This window comes from Protopterus annectens, chromosome 7.part1, assembly GCF_019279795.1.
Source record: "Protopterus annectens isolate FY-2018-M chromosome 7.part1, PAN1.0, whole genome shotgun sequence".
Classification (NCBI taxonomy): Eukaryota; Metazoa; Chordata; order Ceratodontiformes; family Protopteridae; genus Protopterus; species Protopterus annectens.
The window spans coordinates 72163932-72187120 of NC_056740.1; the positions used below are offsets into that span (position 1 = coordinate 72163932).

A 23189-nucleotide genomic window follows, 5' to 3' on the forward strand; every position below is an offset into this window, starting at 1 on the left:
GTGCTGTGGTGTTTGGGATCTATGGTCCAAAGAGGTAACACATGACTTATTATGGATGTTTGGGTTAGGGACTCATGCCATTCAGCAAGGAGCTTGCAAAGGTAATGTGCCTTCTTGGTGTTCATCACACAAGGCTTACAAGACAGCTTCCTTGTTAACTAGCAGGATAACAAAATGCTTCTCTGTCTTCTTCACCATATAAAAGCCAAGCAAACGCTGTCAATGCTGGACCTCCTCAAGAGCCTCAAACTTTTTTCAAAGGAAAGTTCATCCAGGGTATGGGAAGCAAAGCCTCACTTGTTTTGGCACATATGCAAGAAGTAACTGCCCCTGGGTCCTCAGACTCCTCAAAGGAGCCTGAAAATGAGGGAATCTTGTACTACCAGTTATCCTCCGGATATCAGCTCATGCAGTCTCAAGGGTGAATGTTAGACTTGTGAGGGGGGGATTTTAGATAACATGGATTGTGTGAATTGGGGAAGACAAGCCTGATACAAGCTTAGAACAGGAATTAAGTGGTATTCCTTAAGGGCGTAATTTTACATCTGCTACTCAGCTCCCACCAAATACCTGACTATCATCTAGGCCCTGAGCTCTGAGGTCTAGTGCAGAATTTCTTGCTTCTAAATTGACTGATAAGCTCGGCCTGCAGAAGCATAAGAAGTGAAACTTCAACCTCAAATACAATTTATTGACAAGGTGACTTAGCAGACTATTCACTGGAATCAGGTGCAAATACCCACCTGCCCGGGGTTAATAAATCCTGCAGGTGCCCTAGGAAGCACTACAAAGGAAATCTCAGCCTCAAGTAGCCTGACTGATCACAGGTAACAGTCTACTCTCTGGGAACAGGGGAATTGGCCTCATACTCCAACCAAATGAATGGGGATTGGAAGGCATCAGCACCTTAGAATGCACCCTATGGATGAAGCTAAAGTACCCAATGAAAATCGAAGAACTATATAGAACTACAATCTTCTGAACAGTAAGTCTAAGTGCAAATAAGAAGAAATACAAAACATACTAATTTTTAGACTGTGGATTTTCAAAACATTTTCCCTAATCCAAAGTACAGCTATACATATTTACATATCTCCCCTTTTACAATTCTATCAAGCATACCCTCACAGATACTCTACTGTCCCTTAAATTTCCTCCTGGGCAAGAGCTGTATGGCTCATTTGCTTCCTGAGGGCAAAAACTGAGCATACTGTGGGAGGTGCTGTCATTCTGATGAGGATCTTTTTTTTTTAACACCGATTCACTGCACATGCTATCATCATCCAAGAGATTATCATGAAATGTATATCTTTCTGTGATATGACTTAATGACCCCCCCCAGGAAACAAGCACTTCCATGTGATCCCCATTTCTTTTTTTTCTTATGGACATTCTATCAGGAGACTGTGCAAGTGATGAGAAAGAACTGCTATGATTTTGGGTTACATACACTTGTGTTAGCGTCACGAGATGTAGAGTGAGCAGCATCAAATACAAGCACCCTTGAATGTGGGATCTTCCTAATAAACTAGCAGAAAAACTGACTGGTGGAAAAGATGAATCTATACGGCTCATCAATAAGGGCTCTTGATGTTAAAGGCAAAGTACAGCATCACAAAATGGGAATTAGGTACCACCTTCCACATTATTTCCACAACTTTGTCACATGGCAAATGATTATCTACTACCCAACAATAAATGCAACATGGATATTATAAATGACAGACCACTAGAAACGATCAACTTTAAATTAAACATATTCCAGCACCAAGCACCAATTTTCATGTAAATCGGAGTGGGATAATGCTCAACACTTTCACTAGGCTACATCTTGTTGGACAAAGTTTGGTGCCAAAAAAAAAAAACATAAGTAATTAAAATATACACATCTTACCTTGCCTTCTGAAACCCAAACAAGTTGACTCTGCTGCTGCTGAACTGTTTCCTTCAATGCTCCATACCAGCCATCATTCATGCTATTCAAATTAATAATGGCTACAATAGAAGCACATTAGTACTGTCAGCATCCTCAACAAGACTTCTATGTTAATGAATTGTTAAAGCACCTTGTTACCCTCATATACTTCTAGAACACAAACATTTTAAATGTCATCCATCACCTTACTTCACGCAAGCCTTGCATTCCAAAAGAAATTAATTCTCTGGTTACAAATGTGCATTCAAAGTGAAAAATTAGTACAAATAAAAACTTGTAAAAGCATAGTTAGGGTAAACCAAATTGTGCTAAAATGTTTGGTTTCTGATCTAAAAAAAGATTTACTTTAGTAAGCCAGTAAACTATTGCACACTTTAAATTCAGAAAGAGAATAACAAAGGAAAACAGCCACCCTAGGAAAGGATCATCATAAACAGGTTCACATATATCACTTAAAATTTTAACAGATAAATTGGCAACCACTGTTAGGACTAAGCATAGCTGCTGACTGACAAGACGCAGAAACATAGTAAAGCATACATTTATGTGCTGTATGAATTTCAATGCAATACATCTAAAATAGGGCTATATTTGGCAATTTTGCTCTACAAGGCCTTTTTAGCAGTGATCAACAAACTGTCACCAGGAAAAACAAACACAGCTAGTGGCAAGAATCCCAGTGAATCAATGTATTGCATACTCATGTATAATAATATCAGAATCTCTCTGTTGCACAGGGATAAAGCTCTGACTGTGATAAAAAAAAAACTGTGAACAACCAATGACTTGGGCATTGGAAGACCAGTGAGGGAAGATGTGTAAGAAGCCAAGTCTGACTTGTACATCCTGTGGTAACAGAAGTGGTCCCACAGCACTGTAGGCACTAACAGTGAGAAAAGTGCATGGCAAGTAGCACCCGTGAGTTAGCTTTCATAACGCATGTGCAGGAATGTATGAACTTCCAACAGGAAGGCACTGCGAACACTCATATCTACAAAGGTACTCATCTGCTACTAAGGAGTGGGGTTAGGACATAAAAACTTCCCTCACAGCAGCCTGGATGACAGGATAACAGTGACCAGTTCTCACCCCAGCAATGTGGAATTATCAGAGGACTGTAGCGTAGGCTAAACAGTTGGTGTGCACCAGGGACAATAACTTTGTATATAACATTTTTCCAGCAAGCATCTTATGCCTGTAAAGAAATCAATACAGCTGCAAAACACTTTTTTAGGAATCTGCATCCTGGTTAACTGTTGCTAAATACATGCACTCTCTGAGTTCATGCCATGAAGGTATTTTGCCAAAGTATCTCTCAAGCAAAATGATACAATACAACAGGAGAATAAACTTGAGTGACAACACCTGAAGGGAGTATTGCCCATGAATTTGCATACTAGCAGCTTTTGTCCAAAAGGTTTTCTTCTGCACCCTGAATACGTTAAAATGCAAACAGCTCTGAGGATCTATCACAAGTAGTTACAGGCAAGAAATTACACACTGCATCTGTGTCTTGTCTAATTCAACATTTACTTTATGAATTGTCAACGTTTACTTCTAAGAATCTTGCTTTCACTCCTGTCTTGGTGTCCCTGATGCAAGTTTCAGATTTCACTGCATTAGCTCTTTACTACTACCCTCAATGTTTCTATTACAGAGCATGCAGATTCTTTTGGTTGCACATCTTTGTAAATGGATCTTTCTAGCGGAGATTCTATAACACTGATTAAGGGCAGGGCAGTGCTTCCTCTTGTGCTTATTTTAACTGTCCACATAGCTCCTCCCTGTCTCGGTCATCTTTCTTCAAATCTGTTATTGTTAAAATACAGTACGTTTCTCATTTTTGCCTTTCCACTTGACTTGCAATTTATCTTTCACAATTCCATTTCCTCAGACAATTATATTACTTATATACTTGCAGTTTCACTTGCGCCACATATGTCCACATATTTTGATATGGTCTGGTCTGTATCTCTTAACAGGTTTCCCTTATTTAATCTTTTCTTAGATAACAAGTTACTCCTCTTCTCACCAAACTCTATCTTTAGCTTGATTCCTTAGTTTGAGAACATGAATATGTGATTTCTGTAAGACCCAGTGATTTTGCCATACAGGAAACATCTTTCTAAGCTCATGAAAAACATTGAATTTTAGTTTCTGTAATACTTCCTTCTTGTCAGGAAAAGTACAATAGTTCAACAGTTTCAAATGACATGCAGAAATGTGAAAACGATGTACCTTTACGGGATTCTTGGCTATTCCACTTGTGGCAAGGAATAAACTGAACGTCTGAATTCAATGTTTTATTCTTGTGTTAAGCATTCTTGCAACAAGATAATCTTGATGGAACAAGCTGCAGTGTTTTCCCCTAAGAATTCTGGCTCCCTAATGACATGTCTGCACTTGAAATGCTGAGTGCCAAAAAGAAAAAAAAAAGACCAGAAACACTGGAGAAGAGCAAATCTTGAAAATCACTCTTCTTCTTAAAACTTTTTTGCAGGGTAGGCAAGCCCCCCTGCACCCCCACACCCCAAACATGTATACTAACCCCAAGATCACCATACCTCAGAGGAAAGAGAATATTCCAAGAAATGGCATCTTGGGCTTAGTGTACACAAGTCTGATTATTCATTCAGTCTTATTTCAGGACTCTCTCTCTAGCAGGACCAGACATTTGAAATGGTTACTGAAAACTATACTTCAGTGTTTCAAAACAGACACTATTTTTTTTTATATATACATATATATATATATATATATATATATATATATATAATACATATATATATATATATATATATATATATATATATATATATATATATATATATATATAATACATATACATATATATATATATATATATATATATGTATAATACATATATATATATATATATATATGTATAATACATATATATATATATATATATATATATATATATATATATATATATATTCCTTCATTTCTGCAGATATATTTTTCCACTCTGATACCATGTGGTACATGAAGATTTATCATGTTACTCAGTATACAACAGAGAAAATGAAAATAAGCTCCAAGCCTCCATAACGTGCTTTAAGTTGGACTTTTATAAAGAATGTGTACCACCTATCCACTAAATATTACACTTTTTCCTGCAGCCTTAGTTGAAAGCAAAAAACACAAACCTGTAAAAGGAGGAACAAAAAAAACAGTCAATTTTACCCTATTTACGGAAAGTGACTGGGGAAGTACACTTGCTGAAGGAGATACTCCCTAACTGTTTCTAATGAAAATGAAGGTTATGCTGATAAAATGTTGATTACTAAAACAAAAAAGGGTGAAAAGTCATAACAGAAATCATGAAAAGGACTGCCCCTCTTACCCATATCTGTCCTGGACAGTACACCATGAACAAACATGGTCTGGACCATGTGGTTGTGGGATATACTTTCTGCACAAAGTCCAACAAGTATATAAATAACAGGCATGTCCTTAATTACACAATGCCAGCTATGGCAGGACCGTTCAATACTTTAATACTTTTCAGCTATCAGAAACAGTTTCCCCCCCCAGGAGTTCCGGTACTGAGGGACATCTATATGCCTGTAATGAGACAAGCCATGACTTGTGTTGTTTTTTTGGAGCTTTTCTCCCCATCTGTCTACTGAAAATGGGCTACTAGCCCAGTCAGACACTACCCGGTAAACAAATGTAAGTACACAACTAAATAACATGTCAATTACATAACATGTTTGTTCAGCAAAGCCTGTAATTCACTCTGTAGCCCAAGTGAGCGCATTAACTCCCTTCTGCAAATCAACTAACAATGAAGATGTAACTTCCCCCACGACCAAACAATACCCTGGCATATACTTAATGCAAGGAACTCCGTTAAGGCTGGATGGAGCATCTACCCACCTACTGGAGGAGGTGGAGAAAGGGTATTCCTAACCCATCAACATGGGCTGTCACATAGAACAACTGACATGGTAAACATGGGTCTTCTTATCCTTCAAATGGTCTAAAAATCTGCATACTGCAAGGTTCCATTTTGATGGCCTTCCAGTCATCTTAAAAAGTTGGTGCTTTGATTTAACATGAACTCCATCTCCTTATGAGGGATCCTGATGGGTCCCCCATGGACGGGTTGAAAAGCTCACGCAGTATGGCAAAGAGTGTCAAGAGGCATGAGATTGCACCCAAACGGAGATCAGAAGTTTGAGTCTTGCAGTACAGTCTAGATAGTAGTGGTCTGTCATCCACAGAAAAAAAATGCTTGGAATAAAGACGCACCATACACCAATGGCAACAATGTTGACATCTGCAGCAAACCACTAAACGCTTTTACTATATGCTACTACTCTCAGACAGGAAAAGAATTTGACCATAGTAAAAGTCATTCTGCTGACCTGCCTAGTGAAAAAAGAAACAAAACTAACAATCCACTAATTGGTTTCTTAGATATGATCACCAATCCATCCCACAAAATCAATGCAGCCACCTTAGAGAACACCTCAGCTGATTAGCTGCATGCTCAAGCACTGAAGTGTCCTCTTTATTTCTTCTCTAGTTTCATCCTCCAACAGGAAACCGAAAGAATCGACTATTTCTGGGACGAAAACCACCTTCTAAGAAGAAAGATGAACCTAAACTTAAACAAGCAAAGGGCAACTCTATACCTATATATCTGAAGCCTTGGCATTCCTAACAAACAGCGGTGAAACTACCAAGGAAGAAGTTTAGACCAACAATGAATTCCATCACCACTGGTCCAAAAGGCCCATTGGCAGACTGGCAAGTCTGCTCAAAATGAAACTGAAGTACTCTGGAAGAGAAAGATTCTTCAGAAGGGAACAAAAAGAACTGCTGTCAAAGGCAGGTGGTCTCATGGACAGAAGAATACCCAGGAAGCCTTCTGGGAAGCCAAGCCTATAATATCCAAAACATTAAGAAAATCTGTTAACAGGCTGACTGGGTTAGCAGAGAGTACCACTCCATCCAAATTAAGAAACATTTCTACAAACTTCTTTCTGGGTATGCACTTCACTTATGAACAGCTAACTTTCCTTTCCATCACTCACCTCTACACTGTGAAGCCCCCCCCGACCATTTGCCTTCTCTTCATTTGAAAGCTTGAATACTGTGATCCATGTTGGGGAGAAAACAACTTTAAACCTAGTTCATCCAGACCTGGCACCAAGAAGAGTGATGTGCATCTGCACATCAGTCAGCACACGAGAGGATCTCATGGCTTACGTGCTACCTAATAAACTACACAGTAGTACTGAGCAGCCTAATAATGCAGACTTAGCTGATGCCTGTGGTACAGAAATGGATCTCTGATCTCTGGATATAAGGTGACAGTTTTGCACTTTATCAGTCTAATGAAAGTCAGTATTTAAACCTGAAAGCTGCCATCACTGTAGCAGTCACACAAACTGGTACATTAAAGTGAATGTTTCTCGCACAGACACAGCAGACTTTAGAAGAGTTAAAGATGACTAGAAGACCAATAAAATGTAGCCTGAACAAAATGTGAAAATTATTGTGTCACTGTAAGGACAGGAACACCAACATATGCATTGGAAGTAGTTTTCTATGACTTAGAACATGAGGATTCCCTTTACATCACAACACACTGCAGTCTCCGCTTCCCCTCAGCCAATAGTTATATCTGTCTGGTTTCTATCCTTTTGAGACAAATGACTTATCTTGCGATCCCTTTGGTGCATGGGGATTATAATCTATGAAGAGATGAGTTTTTCAACATAAGTATTCAATCTTGCTGTCTCAACAGAGAAAGAAATCTGACATCTTTGGAAATCCAAAGGATTAAAACTACTACTGGGGTACCCTTCTAAATGACAGGTTTTGACGAGGAGAAACTGTGGCAGCTACTGATCACAATCCAGTACCTAGAGCATTAATTATAAAGTGCTATGTCTATATTAGTTAAGAGAATGGCAAAGGTGCTGCCAAAATTGACAGATATGGCTCAGTTTGGTTTTGTGGAGGGGAGACAAACTTTTGACAACCTTAACAGAACAATGATGATCCAGAGGGAAGCAGAGAATAATACAAAGCTGATATTGTTGGCAGTGTATTGACTGTCACTGTTGAAGTGAAACCCAAAACCCATGTGCAAAATTGGGAAAAAGGTGTTGTGGATGGATGGACTGTTGGTGGGTCTTGATGTAGAGAAAGCACTCGGCAGTCAGCTGGGATTTTATGAGGGCAATGGCTACATTTGCAATTCCTGACCGAATAGGGTTAATAAGGAAGACATGTGAGGAGTCAGAAGTGAGAACTATGGTGGGGGTGGGTCCTCTCCAACAAGCTGTGTTTGAACAGAGGTATCAGGGCAGAAGTGTCATCTTTCTCCTTTATTTGCTTTATATTCACAGCCAATAGCAAAGAAAATAAAGGGACTCGCATATGAGAGAAGATAACTGGCACGATGATCAAGACATATTGGCTTTATTTGCTAATTTGCACTTCATATAGCCAGAAAAGGACACTGTGGTGTTGTGGAACACAGTTTCAGGCATTTTTGGAATACAAAATAAATGAAAATAAAAGCATACTTGTGCATTCACACATGAATTTGTTCAGCAATGCCTGTATTTATGGGGATACAAGATGAAAATACAGTTGTGTAAAATCTTACCATAACAGTAGATGTCCTCTTCACTGTTGCAGTATTCATAAAGTACAGTTGTGTACACTTACCATAAAGGTAGATGTTCGAGTGTATTCACTGTTGCAGTCATTACATTTGGGCAATCTGCTGCCAGGTTGCCCTCAGTCGGCCTGATTAACAAAGTCTTGGGTCCTGCGTCAATTGCTGTCCCTTCTTCCATGACATCAGGTCATCAGGGGTATAAAATCATGCAGCCAACGTCATTACATCAGTTTTTTTTTGCCCCAGATGTCAGGTGCCCCCCCCCCCAAATGGGGAGCAAATAAAATTAAAAACACAAAAAATATACCTCCAATCCCAAAAGCAAATACACCAAAAGGGCTTTTAAGCATAGTGAAAGAAGGTAGAGGTATACCCAGAGAAAAATAGGAGGCTGGAGGGGGGGGGGGGGTAAACAGGACTGCAACAGTGAATACACTCGAACATCTACATTTATGGTAAGTGTACACAACTGTACTATGCTCTTCGTGTTTCACTGTTGCAGTCATTACATTTGGGTAGATTCCCAAAGCTATGGTTGGGTGGAAGGAATTATACAGCATTAGGACCAGCTATGAGGCCCTGCAAGACAGCAGTGGCAAAGACAGCTCTGGATTTAGAGAAAAGTGGTAAATGGTAACTTTTGGTGAACGTATGAACTGAGCTCCAGGTAGCAGCTTCTAGAATGTCCCTGGTAGGAACACCTCTGAGAAAGGCTGTAGAAGTAGATGCAGCCCTGGTGGAATGGGATCTGATCCCCTGGGGGATAGTTTTTCCATGGAGCATATAGCAGAAACGAATACAATGGCTTATGCATTTGGAAATGTTTTGCTTTGAAATAGCCTTTCCCTCTGCCCCTGCAGCAAATGCCACCAGCAGTTCAGATTTTCTTAGAGATTTTGTCCTGTTTAAGTAAAATCTAAGTTGTCTGTGGTGGTACATCCAATGAATGCAGACTCCACTCCCCCTTGTTCTGTGGCTTGGGAAAGAAAGTTGGCAAATGAATGGTCTGATTGAGAGCCACATTGGATATCACCTTAGGCATGAAGAATGGATTGATCCTGAGAGATACCCTGTCCGCATGAAAAATGATGAAAGGCTCCACAGCCATAAGAGCCTGTAATTCGAAAATCCCTCTAGCTGAATTGACTGCTAAAAGGAAAGCTGTTTTCCAGGAGAGAAATTTTAGGTCTGCAGTAGCAGCTGGCTCAAAAGGAGGGAGAGTAAGCTTCTCCAATACAAAATTGAGGTCCCAGGCAGGGGTTGCAGCTCTCCTGGGTGGTCTTAAGTCTTTGGTCCCTCTGAGATACTGCTTTAGCAGAGGACGAGAGAAGAGGGGAGGGTTCTGTGTTGTAATGCGCTGAAATGGCTGAGGCATGGATTTTTATGGAAGAAAAGAACAGGCCCTTGTGAAGCATCTCTGTTAAGTATTGCAAAATCTGAGGAATGTTGTGCTTATCCCTGGAGATTGATTCCAGGCACAGAATCTTTTCCATTTGTCAGCATAAGATTTTCTAGTACTAGGCCTTCTTGCCTCCAGAATGACATCCATCACAGGTTAGCTGAGGGATGCTAAGGGTGAATTTAGGTGATTAGCCACACTGCAAGATTCAAAGTTTGAAGCGGAGTGGGCAGAATTTGGTTGTTCTGCTGAGACAGTAACTAAGGTGTCTGAGGCAGGTGCCACAGTGGAAGGTGTGACACATTGCGCAGAAGTGGGTACCAGTGTTGCCGAGGCCAGTCTGGAACAATCAAAATCATTTTTGGTTTGTCCTGTTTGACTTTTAGTAGAACTTTGAAGAGCAGAGGCAGAGAGGGAAAGGCATAGACTGATCAGTTTTTCCAGCTGAAGGATAGAGCATCCACTTTCCAGGCTTTTTTGTGATGAATTCTGGTGCAAAATTTGTCCAACTGATAGTTCTGGGGTGAGGCAAAATGATCTATGTCTGGGCTCCCCCATTTGCATGTCAACATGTTGAAAATCCGTGGTTCCAGTTTCCATTCATGTGGGTCCATGAGATTTCTGCTTAGTTAGTCTGCCAGAGTATTCAACTTTCCTGGCAGGAATTGAGCTTGTAGTTGTACTTGATAGGTCAAGGCCGTGTTCCACAATGCCATGGCTAGTCCGCAAAGGGGGTAGGAGTGTGCACCCCCCTGCTTGTTTATGTACCACATAACCGTGGTGTTGTCTGTCTTTATCATTAATTGACCTGGATGAAGGTAGTCCTTGAAGGCGGTCAGAGCATTCTGTACAGCTAGCATTTCTTTTTGATTGATATGAAGGTGCATTTGATTTGGGCTCCATTTGCCCTGAATGCACTTCCCTGCCAGATGTGCCCCCCAAGCATAGTCTGATGAGTCTGTAGTTAGGGTTTGGGCGGCAGGGGGTGGTGTGAATGGCAGTTCCTTGTTTTGGTGGCAGGCCTCTGCCCACCACAGGAACTCTAGTTGCAGGCAAGGTATGATGGGAATCACGGTTTCCAGGATGTGACGATGCTGACTCCATAGACTTTTTAAGTACCACTGAAGTTTCCTCATATGCAGTCTTGCATATGGAATTAGAAGAATGCAGGAGGCCATGAATCCCAAGGCTTGCAGTATTTGTTTTGCAGAAAGCAGAGTTTTTGTGGCCACTTGTGTGAAGTAAGTCACCAATAGAATTTGCTTCTCTGGCATAAGGAAAGCCATCTGGGCAGTTGTATTCAAGCTTGCACCCAGGAATGTAATTTTTTGAGAGGGTACCAGTTGTGATTTCTTTTCGTTTATAGTGTACCCTAGACAAGTTAAAACTCTTTTTTACAAACGCCAGATGGTTTAGAAGAGTGTCCTTGTTTTCAGCCGAAATTAGACAATCGTCCAGGTATGGATATATTTGAATATTTCTTTGCCTGCAAAATGCAATTACTGGAGCCGGGCACTTTGTAAGGACCCTGGGCACAGTAAATAAGCCAAAGGGCAGTGCAGAAAACTGGTAATGCAAGTAGCCTGCTTAGAAACAGAGGTATCTTCTGCAAGATTCCCTGATTGGGATATGCAGGTAAGCCTCTTTTAAATCTAGAGTTGCCAACCAGGCATCTTTGCCCAGCATAGGAAGTAACTGTTGAAGAGTCAGCATTTTGAATTTTGGAATGTCCAGAAAGGTGTTTAGAGTAGATAAGTCCAGAATTGGACGCCATGATTTGTCTTTTCTGGGTACCAGGAAAAGTCTGGAATAGAAACCTTGTCCCTTTTCCTCTTCTGGTACTGGTTGAATAGCCCCCATGCTCATGTGGGAAAGAACTTGTTTTTGGGCCTCTGCCCACTGATTTGAGGGCAGGTCTGGTCATCCGTTTGGAATTGGCAATGTGTGGAAATGAAATCTGTATCCCTGGGATACTATATTTAAAACCCATTTGTTTTGGGTTATAAATTGCCAGTTTCTTGCATGAAGAAACAGTTTTCCCCCAAAGGGGAGGCTAAAAGTTAAGTGCTTGGTAAGTGTAAAGGGAAGTCATTGAGACTGATTACCATAGGGGGGTGTCTTGTTTCCAGATTTGGAAGTGGAGGCACCCCATTGTTTTGTTCTGAAAGTCCCTTGTGACTGAAACTTGGAGCCTTTGGAATGTCTTGGTTTGACTTGAGTGGCTCTCGAAGGAACTGGAAAGGGCCAGTTCTTAGTAGGCCAGTGTCTACTAAATCTTGAAGGTTGCACTTGTAAGAAATCTTTCACAGTTTGCATAGATTTAGCTTTATCTTCCATCTTTTTTAAAACTTCTTCAGCCTTATTATCAAAGAGATGGTTCTGTTGTAAAGGAGCATCCAACTAGGTGTCGTTTTTTTAGGCATAGGTCGAGATTTTGGCATTAGTTTTGAAGATGGCGTCGGTCTAATATACAAATATGTAAGCCTGAAAACACCCTCAGAAGCCGGTGCCTGCACAGTGGCTCTGGACCCATCCAAGGTAGAGACATCCGTGGGTTCCATAATTAAAGCATCTCGCGGAATTCTGGACTCCGAATGGGTCTCAGTAGAGGCCTGCGAATCAGAAGTAGCAGGTATCAAGGGCTGCGAAAGCGCCTCACGGAGTCCCGGCGAACTGGCGACTGGCGTAGGAGAAGCGTCGTCAGCAGTTTTGGACCTCAACGGCCTGTCTCTGTCTTTTTTTTTGCATTTTTTAGGTATTCCGGTTGTCGGATTGTTAACAGATGACATTTCTGAATAGCTAAAGCGTGAGCCAAAACATTTAGAAGCAAAAATGTACCGACGCTTGATAGTGCGTTGATTAAACAAAGCACAAAACAGACAGCAAGGAACATTGTGGTCAGGGTCTAGGCAAGGAATACAGTACAAATAAAAATCCTTATGAGGTATTTGCTTCCCACAAGTAATGCAATTATTAACTTTCACTGACATTGGTAAGGAGCAAGAAAAAGTTTCCCCAACGGGGTACTTAGCTTTTTAGTTGAAGACTTCGGATCTGAAACTCGAAAACGAAAATTTCAGGAGTCGGCCGACCAGCACTTGTGAACTGCTTCTGCTTCGGGCACTGCACGGCAAGAAAGACTGATGTAATGGCATCAGCTGCATGTTTTATACCCGACGACCTGACGTCATGGAAGAAGGGACAGCAACTGACGCAGGACCCAAGACTTTGTTAATCAGGCCGAATGAGGGCAACCTGCCAGCAGATTACTCAAATGTAATGACTGCAACAGTGAAACATGAAGATCATCATTAGGGATACTTTAGAGCTACTCAGTTAAGACTCATAAGCATAACACAAGAGAAAGGTTAAGAATCAAATGGTAATGGGATGACAATAAAATAGGGGAAGTCTGAGAAATACAAATCTTTAACAACAACCACCTCACCGAATACTATAAAGTTGCATAAAGTGTTCCAAGAACAAAGCCAACAATAGGGATGGAGAAAGGAAATTTTTGCAAATAGGAATGACTACAAGTAGGGGTATAAAAAATAGGCAAGAAGGGGCTGGAATTTACTGGAGGAAAAAAAAAAGTACAGTTGTGTACACTTACCATAAATGTAGATGTTCGAGTGTATTCACTGCTGCAGTCATCAAATTTGGGTTATCTGCCTGCAGGTAGCCCTCAGCCGGCCTGAATACCAGAGTCTTCGGATTTCTGCATTGGATGCTGTCACTTCTTCCATGACGTCAGGGGTATAAAACATGCAGCCGATGCCATTACGTCAGTTTTTCTTGCCCCAGATGTCAGGTGCCCCCACAATAGGAAGCAAATATATGGTATGTAACATCCCCAGCAAAAAGCAAATACACATAATATAATATATGCCAAACAAGAAGAAAAGGTAAAAGACAAGAGAAGTCAGGGGGCTGGAGGGAGGGTAACCAGCACTGCAACAGTGAATACAAACATCTACACAAGTGTACACAACTGTACTATGTTCTTTATGTTTCACTGTTGTAGTCATCACATTTGGGTTCATTCCCAAAGCTAAGGAAGGGTGGAGGTAGTTAAAGAGCATTAAGGCTAGCAATAAGGCCCTGTAAGACTGCTGTGGCAAATCCAACTCTGGATTTAGAAAATATAGGCAGGTGGTAATGCTTGGTGAAAGTATGTACAGAGCTCCAGGTTTCAGCTTCCAGAATGTCCCTGGTAGGGACTCCTCTAAGAAATGCAGTAGAGGTAGAAGCAGCCCTGGTGGAATGGGTTCTTATCCCCTGTGGGGTAGGTTTTCCATGGTGTTTGTAGCAGAAATGGATGCAAGGTGCTATCCATTTGGAAATGGTTTGCTGAGAAATGGCCTTCCCCTCTGCCCCTGCAGCAAAGCTAACTAGCAGCTGGTCAGATTTTCTGAGAGGCTTAGTCCTGTCCAAATAGAATCTAAGCGGTCTGTGTACGTCCAGAGAATGCAGTATCCTTTCCCTTTTATTCTGAGGATTAGGGAAAAAAGTAGGCAAATGAATGGACTGGTTTAGAGCCACACTAAACACTACCTTGGGCATAAAGGAAGGATTAGTCCTGTGGGAAACCCTGTCCGCATGGAGGATAATGAAGGATTCCACTGCCATGAGGGCCTGCAGTTCAGATAGACACTCTTCCTGCTGAAGTGATGGCTAGAAGTAAAGCTGTTTTCCAAAAAAGGAATTTCAACTCTGCTGTAGCAGCTGGTTCAAAGGGGGGAAGCGTGAGTTTTTCCAATACAAAGTTAAGGTCCCAGGCTGGAGTGGGAGCCCTCCTGAGGGGGGGGGGGGGTCTTAAATTTTTGGCCCCTCTAAGAAATTGTTTTAGCAGGGGATGAGAGAAGAGGGGTGGCTCAGTATTATAATTTGCTGATATGGCAGAGGCATGACTCTTAACTGAGGGGAAAGATAGGCCCTTGTAGAGCATTTCTGTTAAATAATCTAGAATATGAGATAAGCTGAGCACCATTGTGCCCATCCCCTGAGCCTGGTTCCAGGAACAGTATCTTTTCCATTTTTCTGAATAGGATTTCCTAGTACTAGGCCTCCTTGCCTCAAGAATGACATTCATCACCTGCTTACTGAGGGTTGCTGGAGGTGAGCTCAGGGAATTAGCCAGGCTGCAAGGTTCAGGGTTTAAAGCTGAGGGTGCAGAATCTGGCCTGCCTACTGAGGCAGCAGGGAAGGGGTCTGAGGCAGGTGCCAAGGTTGTAGCACTGTCAGACTGCACAAAAGGGGGTACCAGTGCTGGCATGGCCAGTCTGGTGCAATCAGTATTGTCCTTGGCCTGTCCTGTTTGATCTTTAGTAGAACCTTCGAGAGGAGAGGCAGAGGGGGAAAGGTATAATCTGAGAGGCTTTCCCAGGTAAAGGATAGGGCATCCACTTTCCAAGCTTGACTGTGGGGAGTTCTGGGGCAGAATTTGTTCAATTGGTAGTTCGGAGGGGAGGCAAACAGGTTTACCTCTGGTGTCCCCCATTTGTTCCTCAAGAGCTTGAATATTTTGGGTTCCAGTTTCCATTCATGTGGGTCCATGAGATTTCTGCTCAAGTCATCTGCCAGCGAATGAGAAGTTATGAACCTACCATAACATTCCATGTTAGTTGTCTTCTTCTCGCCTTCTTTCTTGCTGGATGGGTTCGGAGCCGATCCTCGGCTCCGACTCGGCCTATACTAAAGCTCGAGAGCTGATTTTACCGGCTTGAGGCACCCTATATCCCATAATGCTAGGCGCCAATTACCCAGATCTCGTTTGGTAGTTGAAAAACCTTAGCAATTCTAGTCCCTAAAAATGAGGGGAGAAGGGGAAGGAAAACCTTCCTAGTGTAACTAAGAGAACTCACAGCTACCCAAAAAGGATAACAAAAACTAGGCTTCAAACTGTGTAAGGTGAAGACCCCCCCCCCCCCCAAGAAAAAAAGGGGGATCCTTTCTGTCTGTCCAGGCTAGGGGGATGGCGGGTGGGACGCAAGAAAGAAGGCGAGAAGACGACAACTAACATGGAACGTTACGGTAGGTACATAACTTCTCAATGTTAAGTTGTCAATCTCACCTTCATTCTTGCTGGATGGGACCACGTCCCTAGCACCTTCATCCCGGGTGGCTCATCGGAACAGACTCTTGAGAACGGTGGAACCAAAACTTGCCCTGTTTCTGGAGGCCATGTCTAATTTGTAGTGTGAGATAAAAGTATGAGGAGAAGCCCACGTGGTTGCCGCACAAATAGAATCTATTGGCAGTCTAGCTTGAAAGGCTGTTGACGTAGCTAGCGCTCTGGTTGAATGAGCTCTTGGCCTAGAAGATAATTTTTGATGTCTGAGCTTACAGATAAGGGTAATCACAGAGGACAGCCATCTAGAAAGGGTTACTTTGGATACTGGAAGGCCCTTCTTACCTTCCGCATAGGACAGAAATAGTTGTTTAGATTTCCTGGTTTGTTTAGTTCTGTCCAGATAGTAACGGAGTTGACGATGAACGTCCAGACAATCCGCCCTGTAGGAGTAGTTAGGGAAGAAAACTGGGAGATCAATAGCTTGATTTAAATTTGCCTCAGAAGCTACCTTGGGTAAAAAGGATGGGTTAGTCCTGAGAGAGACTCTGTCTTTGTGGAAAACTAGATAAGGGGGACGAATGCAAAGGGCATGAAGTTCTGATACTCTCCTAGCAGATGTTATGGCGACTAGGAAGAGAGTTTTCCAAGAGAGCAATTTCAAAGGACAAGAAGCCGCAGGTTCAAAGGGAGGGAGAATAAAGGATGTTAAGACTAAATTTAAGTCCCACTACGGTAGGGGATCTCTGATTGGTGGCTTGAGTAAAAAGATTCCTTTAAGGAAGGCTTTACAAAGCTTATGGGACATGATGCTGGAGTCCGATAAGCCTATGTGAAAGTTTGAAATAGCTGCTAACTGAACTTTGACTGTGGAGGATGAAGAGCCTGAATGAAAAAGTTCGGCTAGGAAATCTAGAACTGACTGAATAGGAGCAGTAAAGGGATCTATATTCCTAGCCCTTGCCCAGAAGGAAAAATGTTTCCACTTACTAGTATAAATCCTTCTGGTAGAGGACTTAAGGGAATCTATAATAATGTCACGCACAGAACTGGAAATAAGGGGAAGCCTGGCTAGGGTTGGAAGTGGAGCAACCAAGCTGTGAGGTTGAGAGATTGAAGGGATTGGTGCAGCTGTCCTGACTGGTGGACCAAAAGATCTGGCACTGGGTCCAGATGCCAAGGCTGCTCCAAAAGATAACTATGCAGGAACGGAAACCATATTTGTCGAGGCCAATAAGGGGCAATGAGGATCACCTTGGCACTCAGGGCGGTAGCTTTCTGAATCAAATGAGTGATTAATGGAAAGGGGGGAAAGGCGTATAGAAGTCCCCGAGGCCAATCGTGGACTAGAGTATCTCTGGGGGGATGGCCTGGGAGGGGAAATAGAGTGAAAAAGTCGTGGCACTTGCTGTTCTGAGGTGTTGCAAAAAGATCGCAGCAAGGTAGACCCCACTTCTGAAAAATCTCCTCTGTTACTGACTGTTTGAGAGACCACTCGTGTGGCATGAGAATAGCTCTGCTCAACCTGTCCGCTATGATGTTGGACTTCCCGGGGACATGCATTGCTATCAGAAACCGCTGAGAAGAGATCGCCCACTGCCAAAGTCTGAGTGCCTCTCGACATAGGGGATAGGACTTGGTTCCGCCCTGCTTGTTGATATACCACACTATGGACATATTGTCCGTTTGAATCGCAATCGTCCCGAAGGGAAGAGAGTCTTGGAGGGCTTGCAACGCCAAAAGCACTGCTCTCATCTCCAGGACATTTATGTGCAGGTGGCATTCGAGATATTGCCATGTGCCCTGGACCATCCTGCCCTGAAAATGCCCCCCCCCCACCCGATCAGGGAGGCATCCGTTGTGACCGTGGCAACCGGGGGGGGAGGAACAAACAGTCTGCCCTGAAGGACTTGAGGGGAGACCATCCACCAGGATAGGTGTTTTTTGCAAGACAGAGTTATTAAGATGTTGTGTGTCAAAGGAAGCTGTTGGAAGAACCACTGGGAGAATAGCATCCACTGAAGGAGCCGCATGTAGAAACGAGCAAGGGGGAGTAGCGTGATGGCCGCCGCCATGAGACCTAACACTTTTAGGACAAACCTGGCCTGGATCCTCTTGCTCTGAAGGAGGATGTGCACATGATTCCGAATATCCAAAACTCTTTGGTCTGTTAACTTTGCCGAGAGCTGTACAGTGTCCAAAGTGGTGCCTATGAAAGTAATAGACTGACAAGGCGACAAGGCAAACGTTTCGAAATTTATGGAGATACCTATCCCTTTGCAAGTCTGAATGGTGTAATCTCTGGCAAGAAGCTGATGCCTGGTGGTAGCAGTAAGGAGCCAGTCATCTAGATATGGAAACAGCTGGAATCCTTGACGTCTCAAGTGAGCCATAACCATTGCCATGCATTTGGTGAACACTCAGGGGGGCTGTAGTGAGACCAAAGGGCAGGGCCCTGAATTGATAGTGACTGGTCCCTAGCCGGAAGCAGAGAAACCTTCTGGAGCGCCTGTGCATCTTGATGTGATAGTACGCATCCTGAAGGTCCACTGAGCATATCCAATTGTCCTGGCCCAGAAAGGGAAGAATGGACTGTAGCGTGACCATTCGGAACTTTGTTCTTTTCACAGAATTGTTTAGTCTGCTGAGATCCAATATTGCCCTCCAGTCCCCTGTTTTTTTGGGTACCAAAAAGAACTTTGAGTAGATTCCGGATCCTAGTTGGTCTGCTGGGACTGGCTGGATGGCTCTTTTTGTTAGCAGTTTTGATATTTCTAGTACTGCTTGTTCCCTTAGACTGGGTGGAACGTCTGGGAGGGGTCCTTTTGGCTGAGTTGAGGTGTGGATAAAAGGGATTTTGTAACCCTCGGATATAATCGACTGCACCCATTTTTCTTGTGCGAGAGAAAGCCAGGCTTTTGGGTACAGCGATAATCTTCCCCCGACTGCCTCTGAAGGTGGACAGTCGGGCAGCTTCTCAGGGATGCTGGAAGGGTTTATCAGAGAAAGGCTCTCTGCTACCCTGGTTCTGCAGACCTCCTCTGCCTCTAGGGCGGCGTCTGTTGTTGTTCCCCCCCCCCCTGCCTCTAGGGGAGAACTGACCTCTTGCATCAGGCGTGACTCCCTGTGATTTGCAGAACCACATTTTTCCACCCTTTTGACCCTTAGGATATGGTCTAGACGGGGTAGAAAAACGGACTTCCACGGCAGACAGAGTCTTGCCATCCTGTTCGCATCTGGTCAAAGTATCCTTCACTTGAGGTCCAAACAACGCTGAACCATCAAAGGGGGAGTTAGTGAATGACGCCTTGAAGGGGTCTGCAAAGTTGCAAAGCCGCGTCCAGGCGCGACGCCTTAAGGTCACACCCGTGCCTGCAGCTCTACTCACTCCATCGGCTGCATAGGAAATAAGCCGCATAGAGGAGTTGACAATCGAATTTAGGGTTCCTAGCTGGGAGTTGATTTTGTCTTGGGACCCCGCAGCTGTTGGATCCTATAGGGCATCACCCATTTCTTTGAGAATGTCTCTTTGAAGGCGGGTGAAATGGCACAAGTAATTCAACGATCGCATGGCGAAAGTCGCTGAAGAGAACATCCGCTTGCCGTACCTATCCATAGTCCTAGATTCCTTATTAGGAGGTTGGATAGGTACTGAAGGATCAGCCACTTCCTTCTTAGTGGCTGCAGTCACCACCATGGCATCAACTGGGACACCTTTAGCTAAAAACTGTTTATCTGACGGGGCTGTGATAAATTTGGAAGGCCTCCGTGGGGTAGGTTCCATTGTATCAGGGGCCGTCCACACCACCACTTCCATGAGGGGGTCAAAGGGTGGAGACACCCAGGAGGTGGAAGGGCGAGAACCAAACGCCTCCAGGTAAACCGACTCGTCCTCAGAAGGATTAAGGGTAGACCAGTTCCCCCTCTGTTTGAGGATTTCAAGGATGTCAGAAAAGGAGACATCCTCAGAGGGGGACCGTGGGGAGCCTTCCGACTCATCCAAGTCGGTATCAGATGTGGCGGACTCAGCGGAGTCCACCTGCTTCCTCTTACATGTCCTCTTTCGAGAGGGTTCACCTGACGGATCAGGGGAAACCTCGGAAGAGGAGGATATTCCCAATGGGGAAATCTGAGGCATTGGATCGTTACGGTCAGGAACGAGAAAGTGGGCAGAGACCACACCAGGCACTACAGTGGGAGGAGCTGATGGAGCCGACCATGGAGCAGGCAAGGGGGCCAGTACGCTCATGACCTCAAAGGTGCCACTATCGGGCAGGACAGAGGGCTCCCGCTCCGAAGAGATAGGAACCCCCAAGCAGGCACCGAGAGGAAGGGCTCCGAAGCCATTGTCGGGGCCGAACTCACCAACGCCGACGCTCCAAGAGGGAGAACGGGGTCAGACAAGGGTCCGATGCCACTCGCCCCCTCGGAGCCGACGTGGAAGTCCAAGCGCCCGGATCCTTCCAAGGAAGGGACCATGGAAGAGATCGGAGCAGATGACGGAGCTGAAAGAGGAGGTATTGGCTCAGACGTCTCGACGGTTGCGGCTCCGAGAAGCTCCGGCTCCGAGCTCAGGGGTAGAGTCAGAGGAGGAATCGAAGATGGTATGGGTATAGCCACTGTCTGTTGAGAAGGGCTACGAAGCATTTGGGCTAGTGCCTGAGACTTTAGGAGTCTGCTAACCACCCTCTGGAGGTCATGGTCCGATAGCCTGGAAGACCGAGAGGAATGGCTCCGATGGCTCCGCTCCGGGAGCAAGGGCGATCTCGGAGCTGAGTGAATGGACTCCAGGGACGGAGACCGTGATCTCTTACGGCTGGAAGATGGCACCAAGACCACTAACAGTGCCAATGGAGCCGTAGACACATCGGCTCCAGCCGGAGCCAATTTGGAAGACAAGTCTTGGAAGCATCGGCTCCAACCTGAGCCGATGAAGAAGACTGCGACATAGCAGTATCGGCTCCAGCCGGAGCCGATAGCGAAGCAGTTGGTGAGCCACCAGCCGAAGGCTTGGAGCACAGAGCCGACGGTTTGGATGGCTTCGAAGGTTTCCCCGGCAAGGACTTGGCCGGGGAACCTTCGGGCTTTAATAATCCCTTCAAAATCAACTTATTCCTGTGCTCCTGCAGGACTCTTGGACTGAATGCATGGCAGACAGAACAAGAGTCCTGCAGGTGCAGGGGTCCCAGGCAGTAAACACAAGGTGTAACCGTCTGTCAGCGACATTTTCTGACAGCACGAGTCACACTTCTTGAAGCCTGAGTCTTTAGACATTAAGCTGTCGAAGGAAAGATAAATTCTTAAGGGAAGGTCTAGACACACACACGCTCACACTCGAACAATTAAAGGTCATGGATAACCCAGACACACAAAAATAACTGTCCCAAAAGGGAAACTGAGAAAAAAACGGAAAGGCCTAAGGCCAAACCTTCAAAAGGGAAGGATAAACTCTAGGGATTAAAGGGAGGACCCACGGAATAGTGGTATACTAAGGGGGGTCTAAGTAACTAATCTACTGAAAAAGTGGGAGAGAAATCCTAAAAAAAATTGACAATTTTCACTGACCTGTAAAGCCGGTAAAAAAAGCACCTCGCTAGCGAAAGCGGCAAACGAGATCTGGGTAATTGGCACCTAGCATTATGGGATATAGGGTGCCTCGAGCCGGTAAAATCAGCTCTCGAGCTTTAGTATAGGCAGAGTCAGAGCCAAGGATCGGCTCCGAACCCATCCAGCAAGAATGAAGGCGAGATTGACAACTTAACATTTTTAGTTTGCCTGGCAGGAACTGAGCTTGTAGGTTCACTTGGTAGCTCAAGGCTGTGTTCCACAGAACCATGGCTAGTCTGCAGAGTGGGTAGGAATGGGTTCCCCTCTGCTTGTTTATGTATCACATAACTGTGGTGTTGTTTGTCTTTACCAATAGTTGTCCTGGAAGAATAAGGTCTTTGAAGGCTGTCAGAGCATTCTGTACAGCTAACATTTCTTTCTGATTGATATGCAGGTGCATCTGTTTTGGGTTCCGTTTGGCCTGAACGCATTGCCCTGCAATGTGATCCCCACATGCATAGTCAGATGCCTCTGCCCACCGAAGGAACTCTGCCCTTAGACAAGGAATCATTGTTTCCAGGTCCTGAGAATGTTGACACCATAGACTTTTTAGATTCCATTGACGTTTCCTCATATGCAGCCTTGCATATGGAATTAACAGAATGCAAGAGATCATGAACCCCAGGGCTTGCAGGATTTTCCTTGCAGATAGCTGGGTTTTTGTGGCCAGGAGTTTGAAGTAGGCTGTCAAATCAACTTGTTTCTCTGGAGTGAGGAATGCCATCTGGGAAGTTGTGTACAAGCTTGCTCCCAGGAATACAATCTGTTGGCAGGGTAATAGGTATGATTTCTTCTCGTTGATGGTGTACCCCGGTGAAGTTAGAAGTCTCTTTACAAATGCCAGGTGCTGCAATAGCAAGTCCTGACTCTCTGCCTGAATCAGGCAATTGTCCAAGTATGGGTAAATCTGAATACTTCTCTGCCTGCAAAATGCAATGGCTGGAGCTAGGCACTTTGTGAATACCCTGGGCACAGTAGATAAGCCAAAGGGAAGTGCAGAGAATTGATAGTGCATGGAGCCTACCCTGAAGCATAGGAATTGAATTTTCTGCAGGATTGCCTTATTGGAATGTGGAGGTAAGCTTCTTTTAAGTCTAGAGTTGCCAGCCAGGCATCCTTGGCTAGCATAGGAAAAAGCTGCTGAATAATTAGCATTTTGAATTTTGGAACCACCAGAAAGGTGCTGTGAATAGAAAGTACAGTTGTGTACCTACCATAAATGTAGATGTTAGAGTGTATTCACTGTTGCAGTCCGTTACTGTCACCTCCTCCCTGATGTCAGTGCGCCAGGGGTATAAAAGATGCAGCCAACGCCATTTTCTTCAGTTTTTCTTGCCCCAGATGTCAGGTGCACCCTAAAGGGTAGGCTAAAATATGCCAATAAGTATGCATGCACTAAAGTAAACTTTTCCTTCATCTACAATCAAATACACTACATAGGTTGTATAGAATAGAGAAGTACAGATAAGTCCCAGCAAAGGAAAGGGAGATGGTGGGTGGGTAACCT

General features: G+C 44.0%; 1 protein-coding gene across 7 annotated transcripts in view; it reads right to left on the reverse strand.

Moving 5' to 3' along the window:
* Window positions 1-23189, reverse strand: part of TJP1 (tight junction protein 1) — a 2268071-nt gene that overhangs the window by 1005570 nt on the left and 1239312 nt on the right. For all 7 annotated transcript variants that reach the window (XM_044078564.1, XM_044078565.1, XM_044078562.1 and 4 more), the window contains exon 17: window positions 1895-1995. In XM_044078564.1, coding sequence (XP_043934499.1) covers window positions 1895-1995 — 101 coding nt within the window. The remainder of the gene's footprint in view (window positions 1-1894; window positions 1996-23189) is intronic.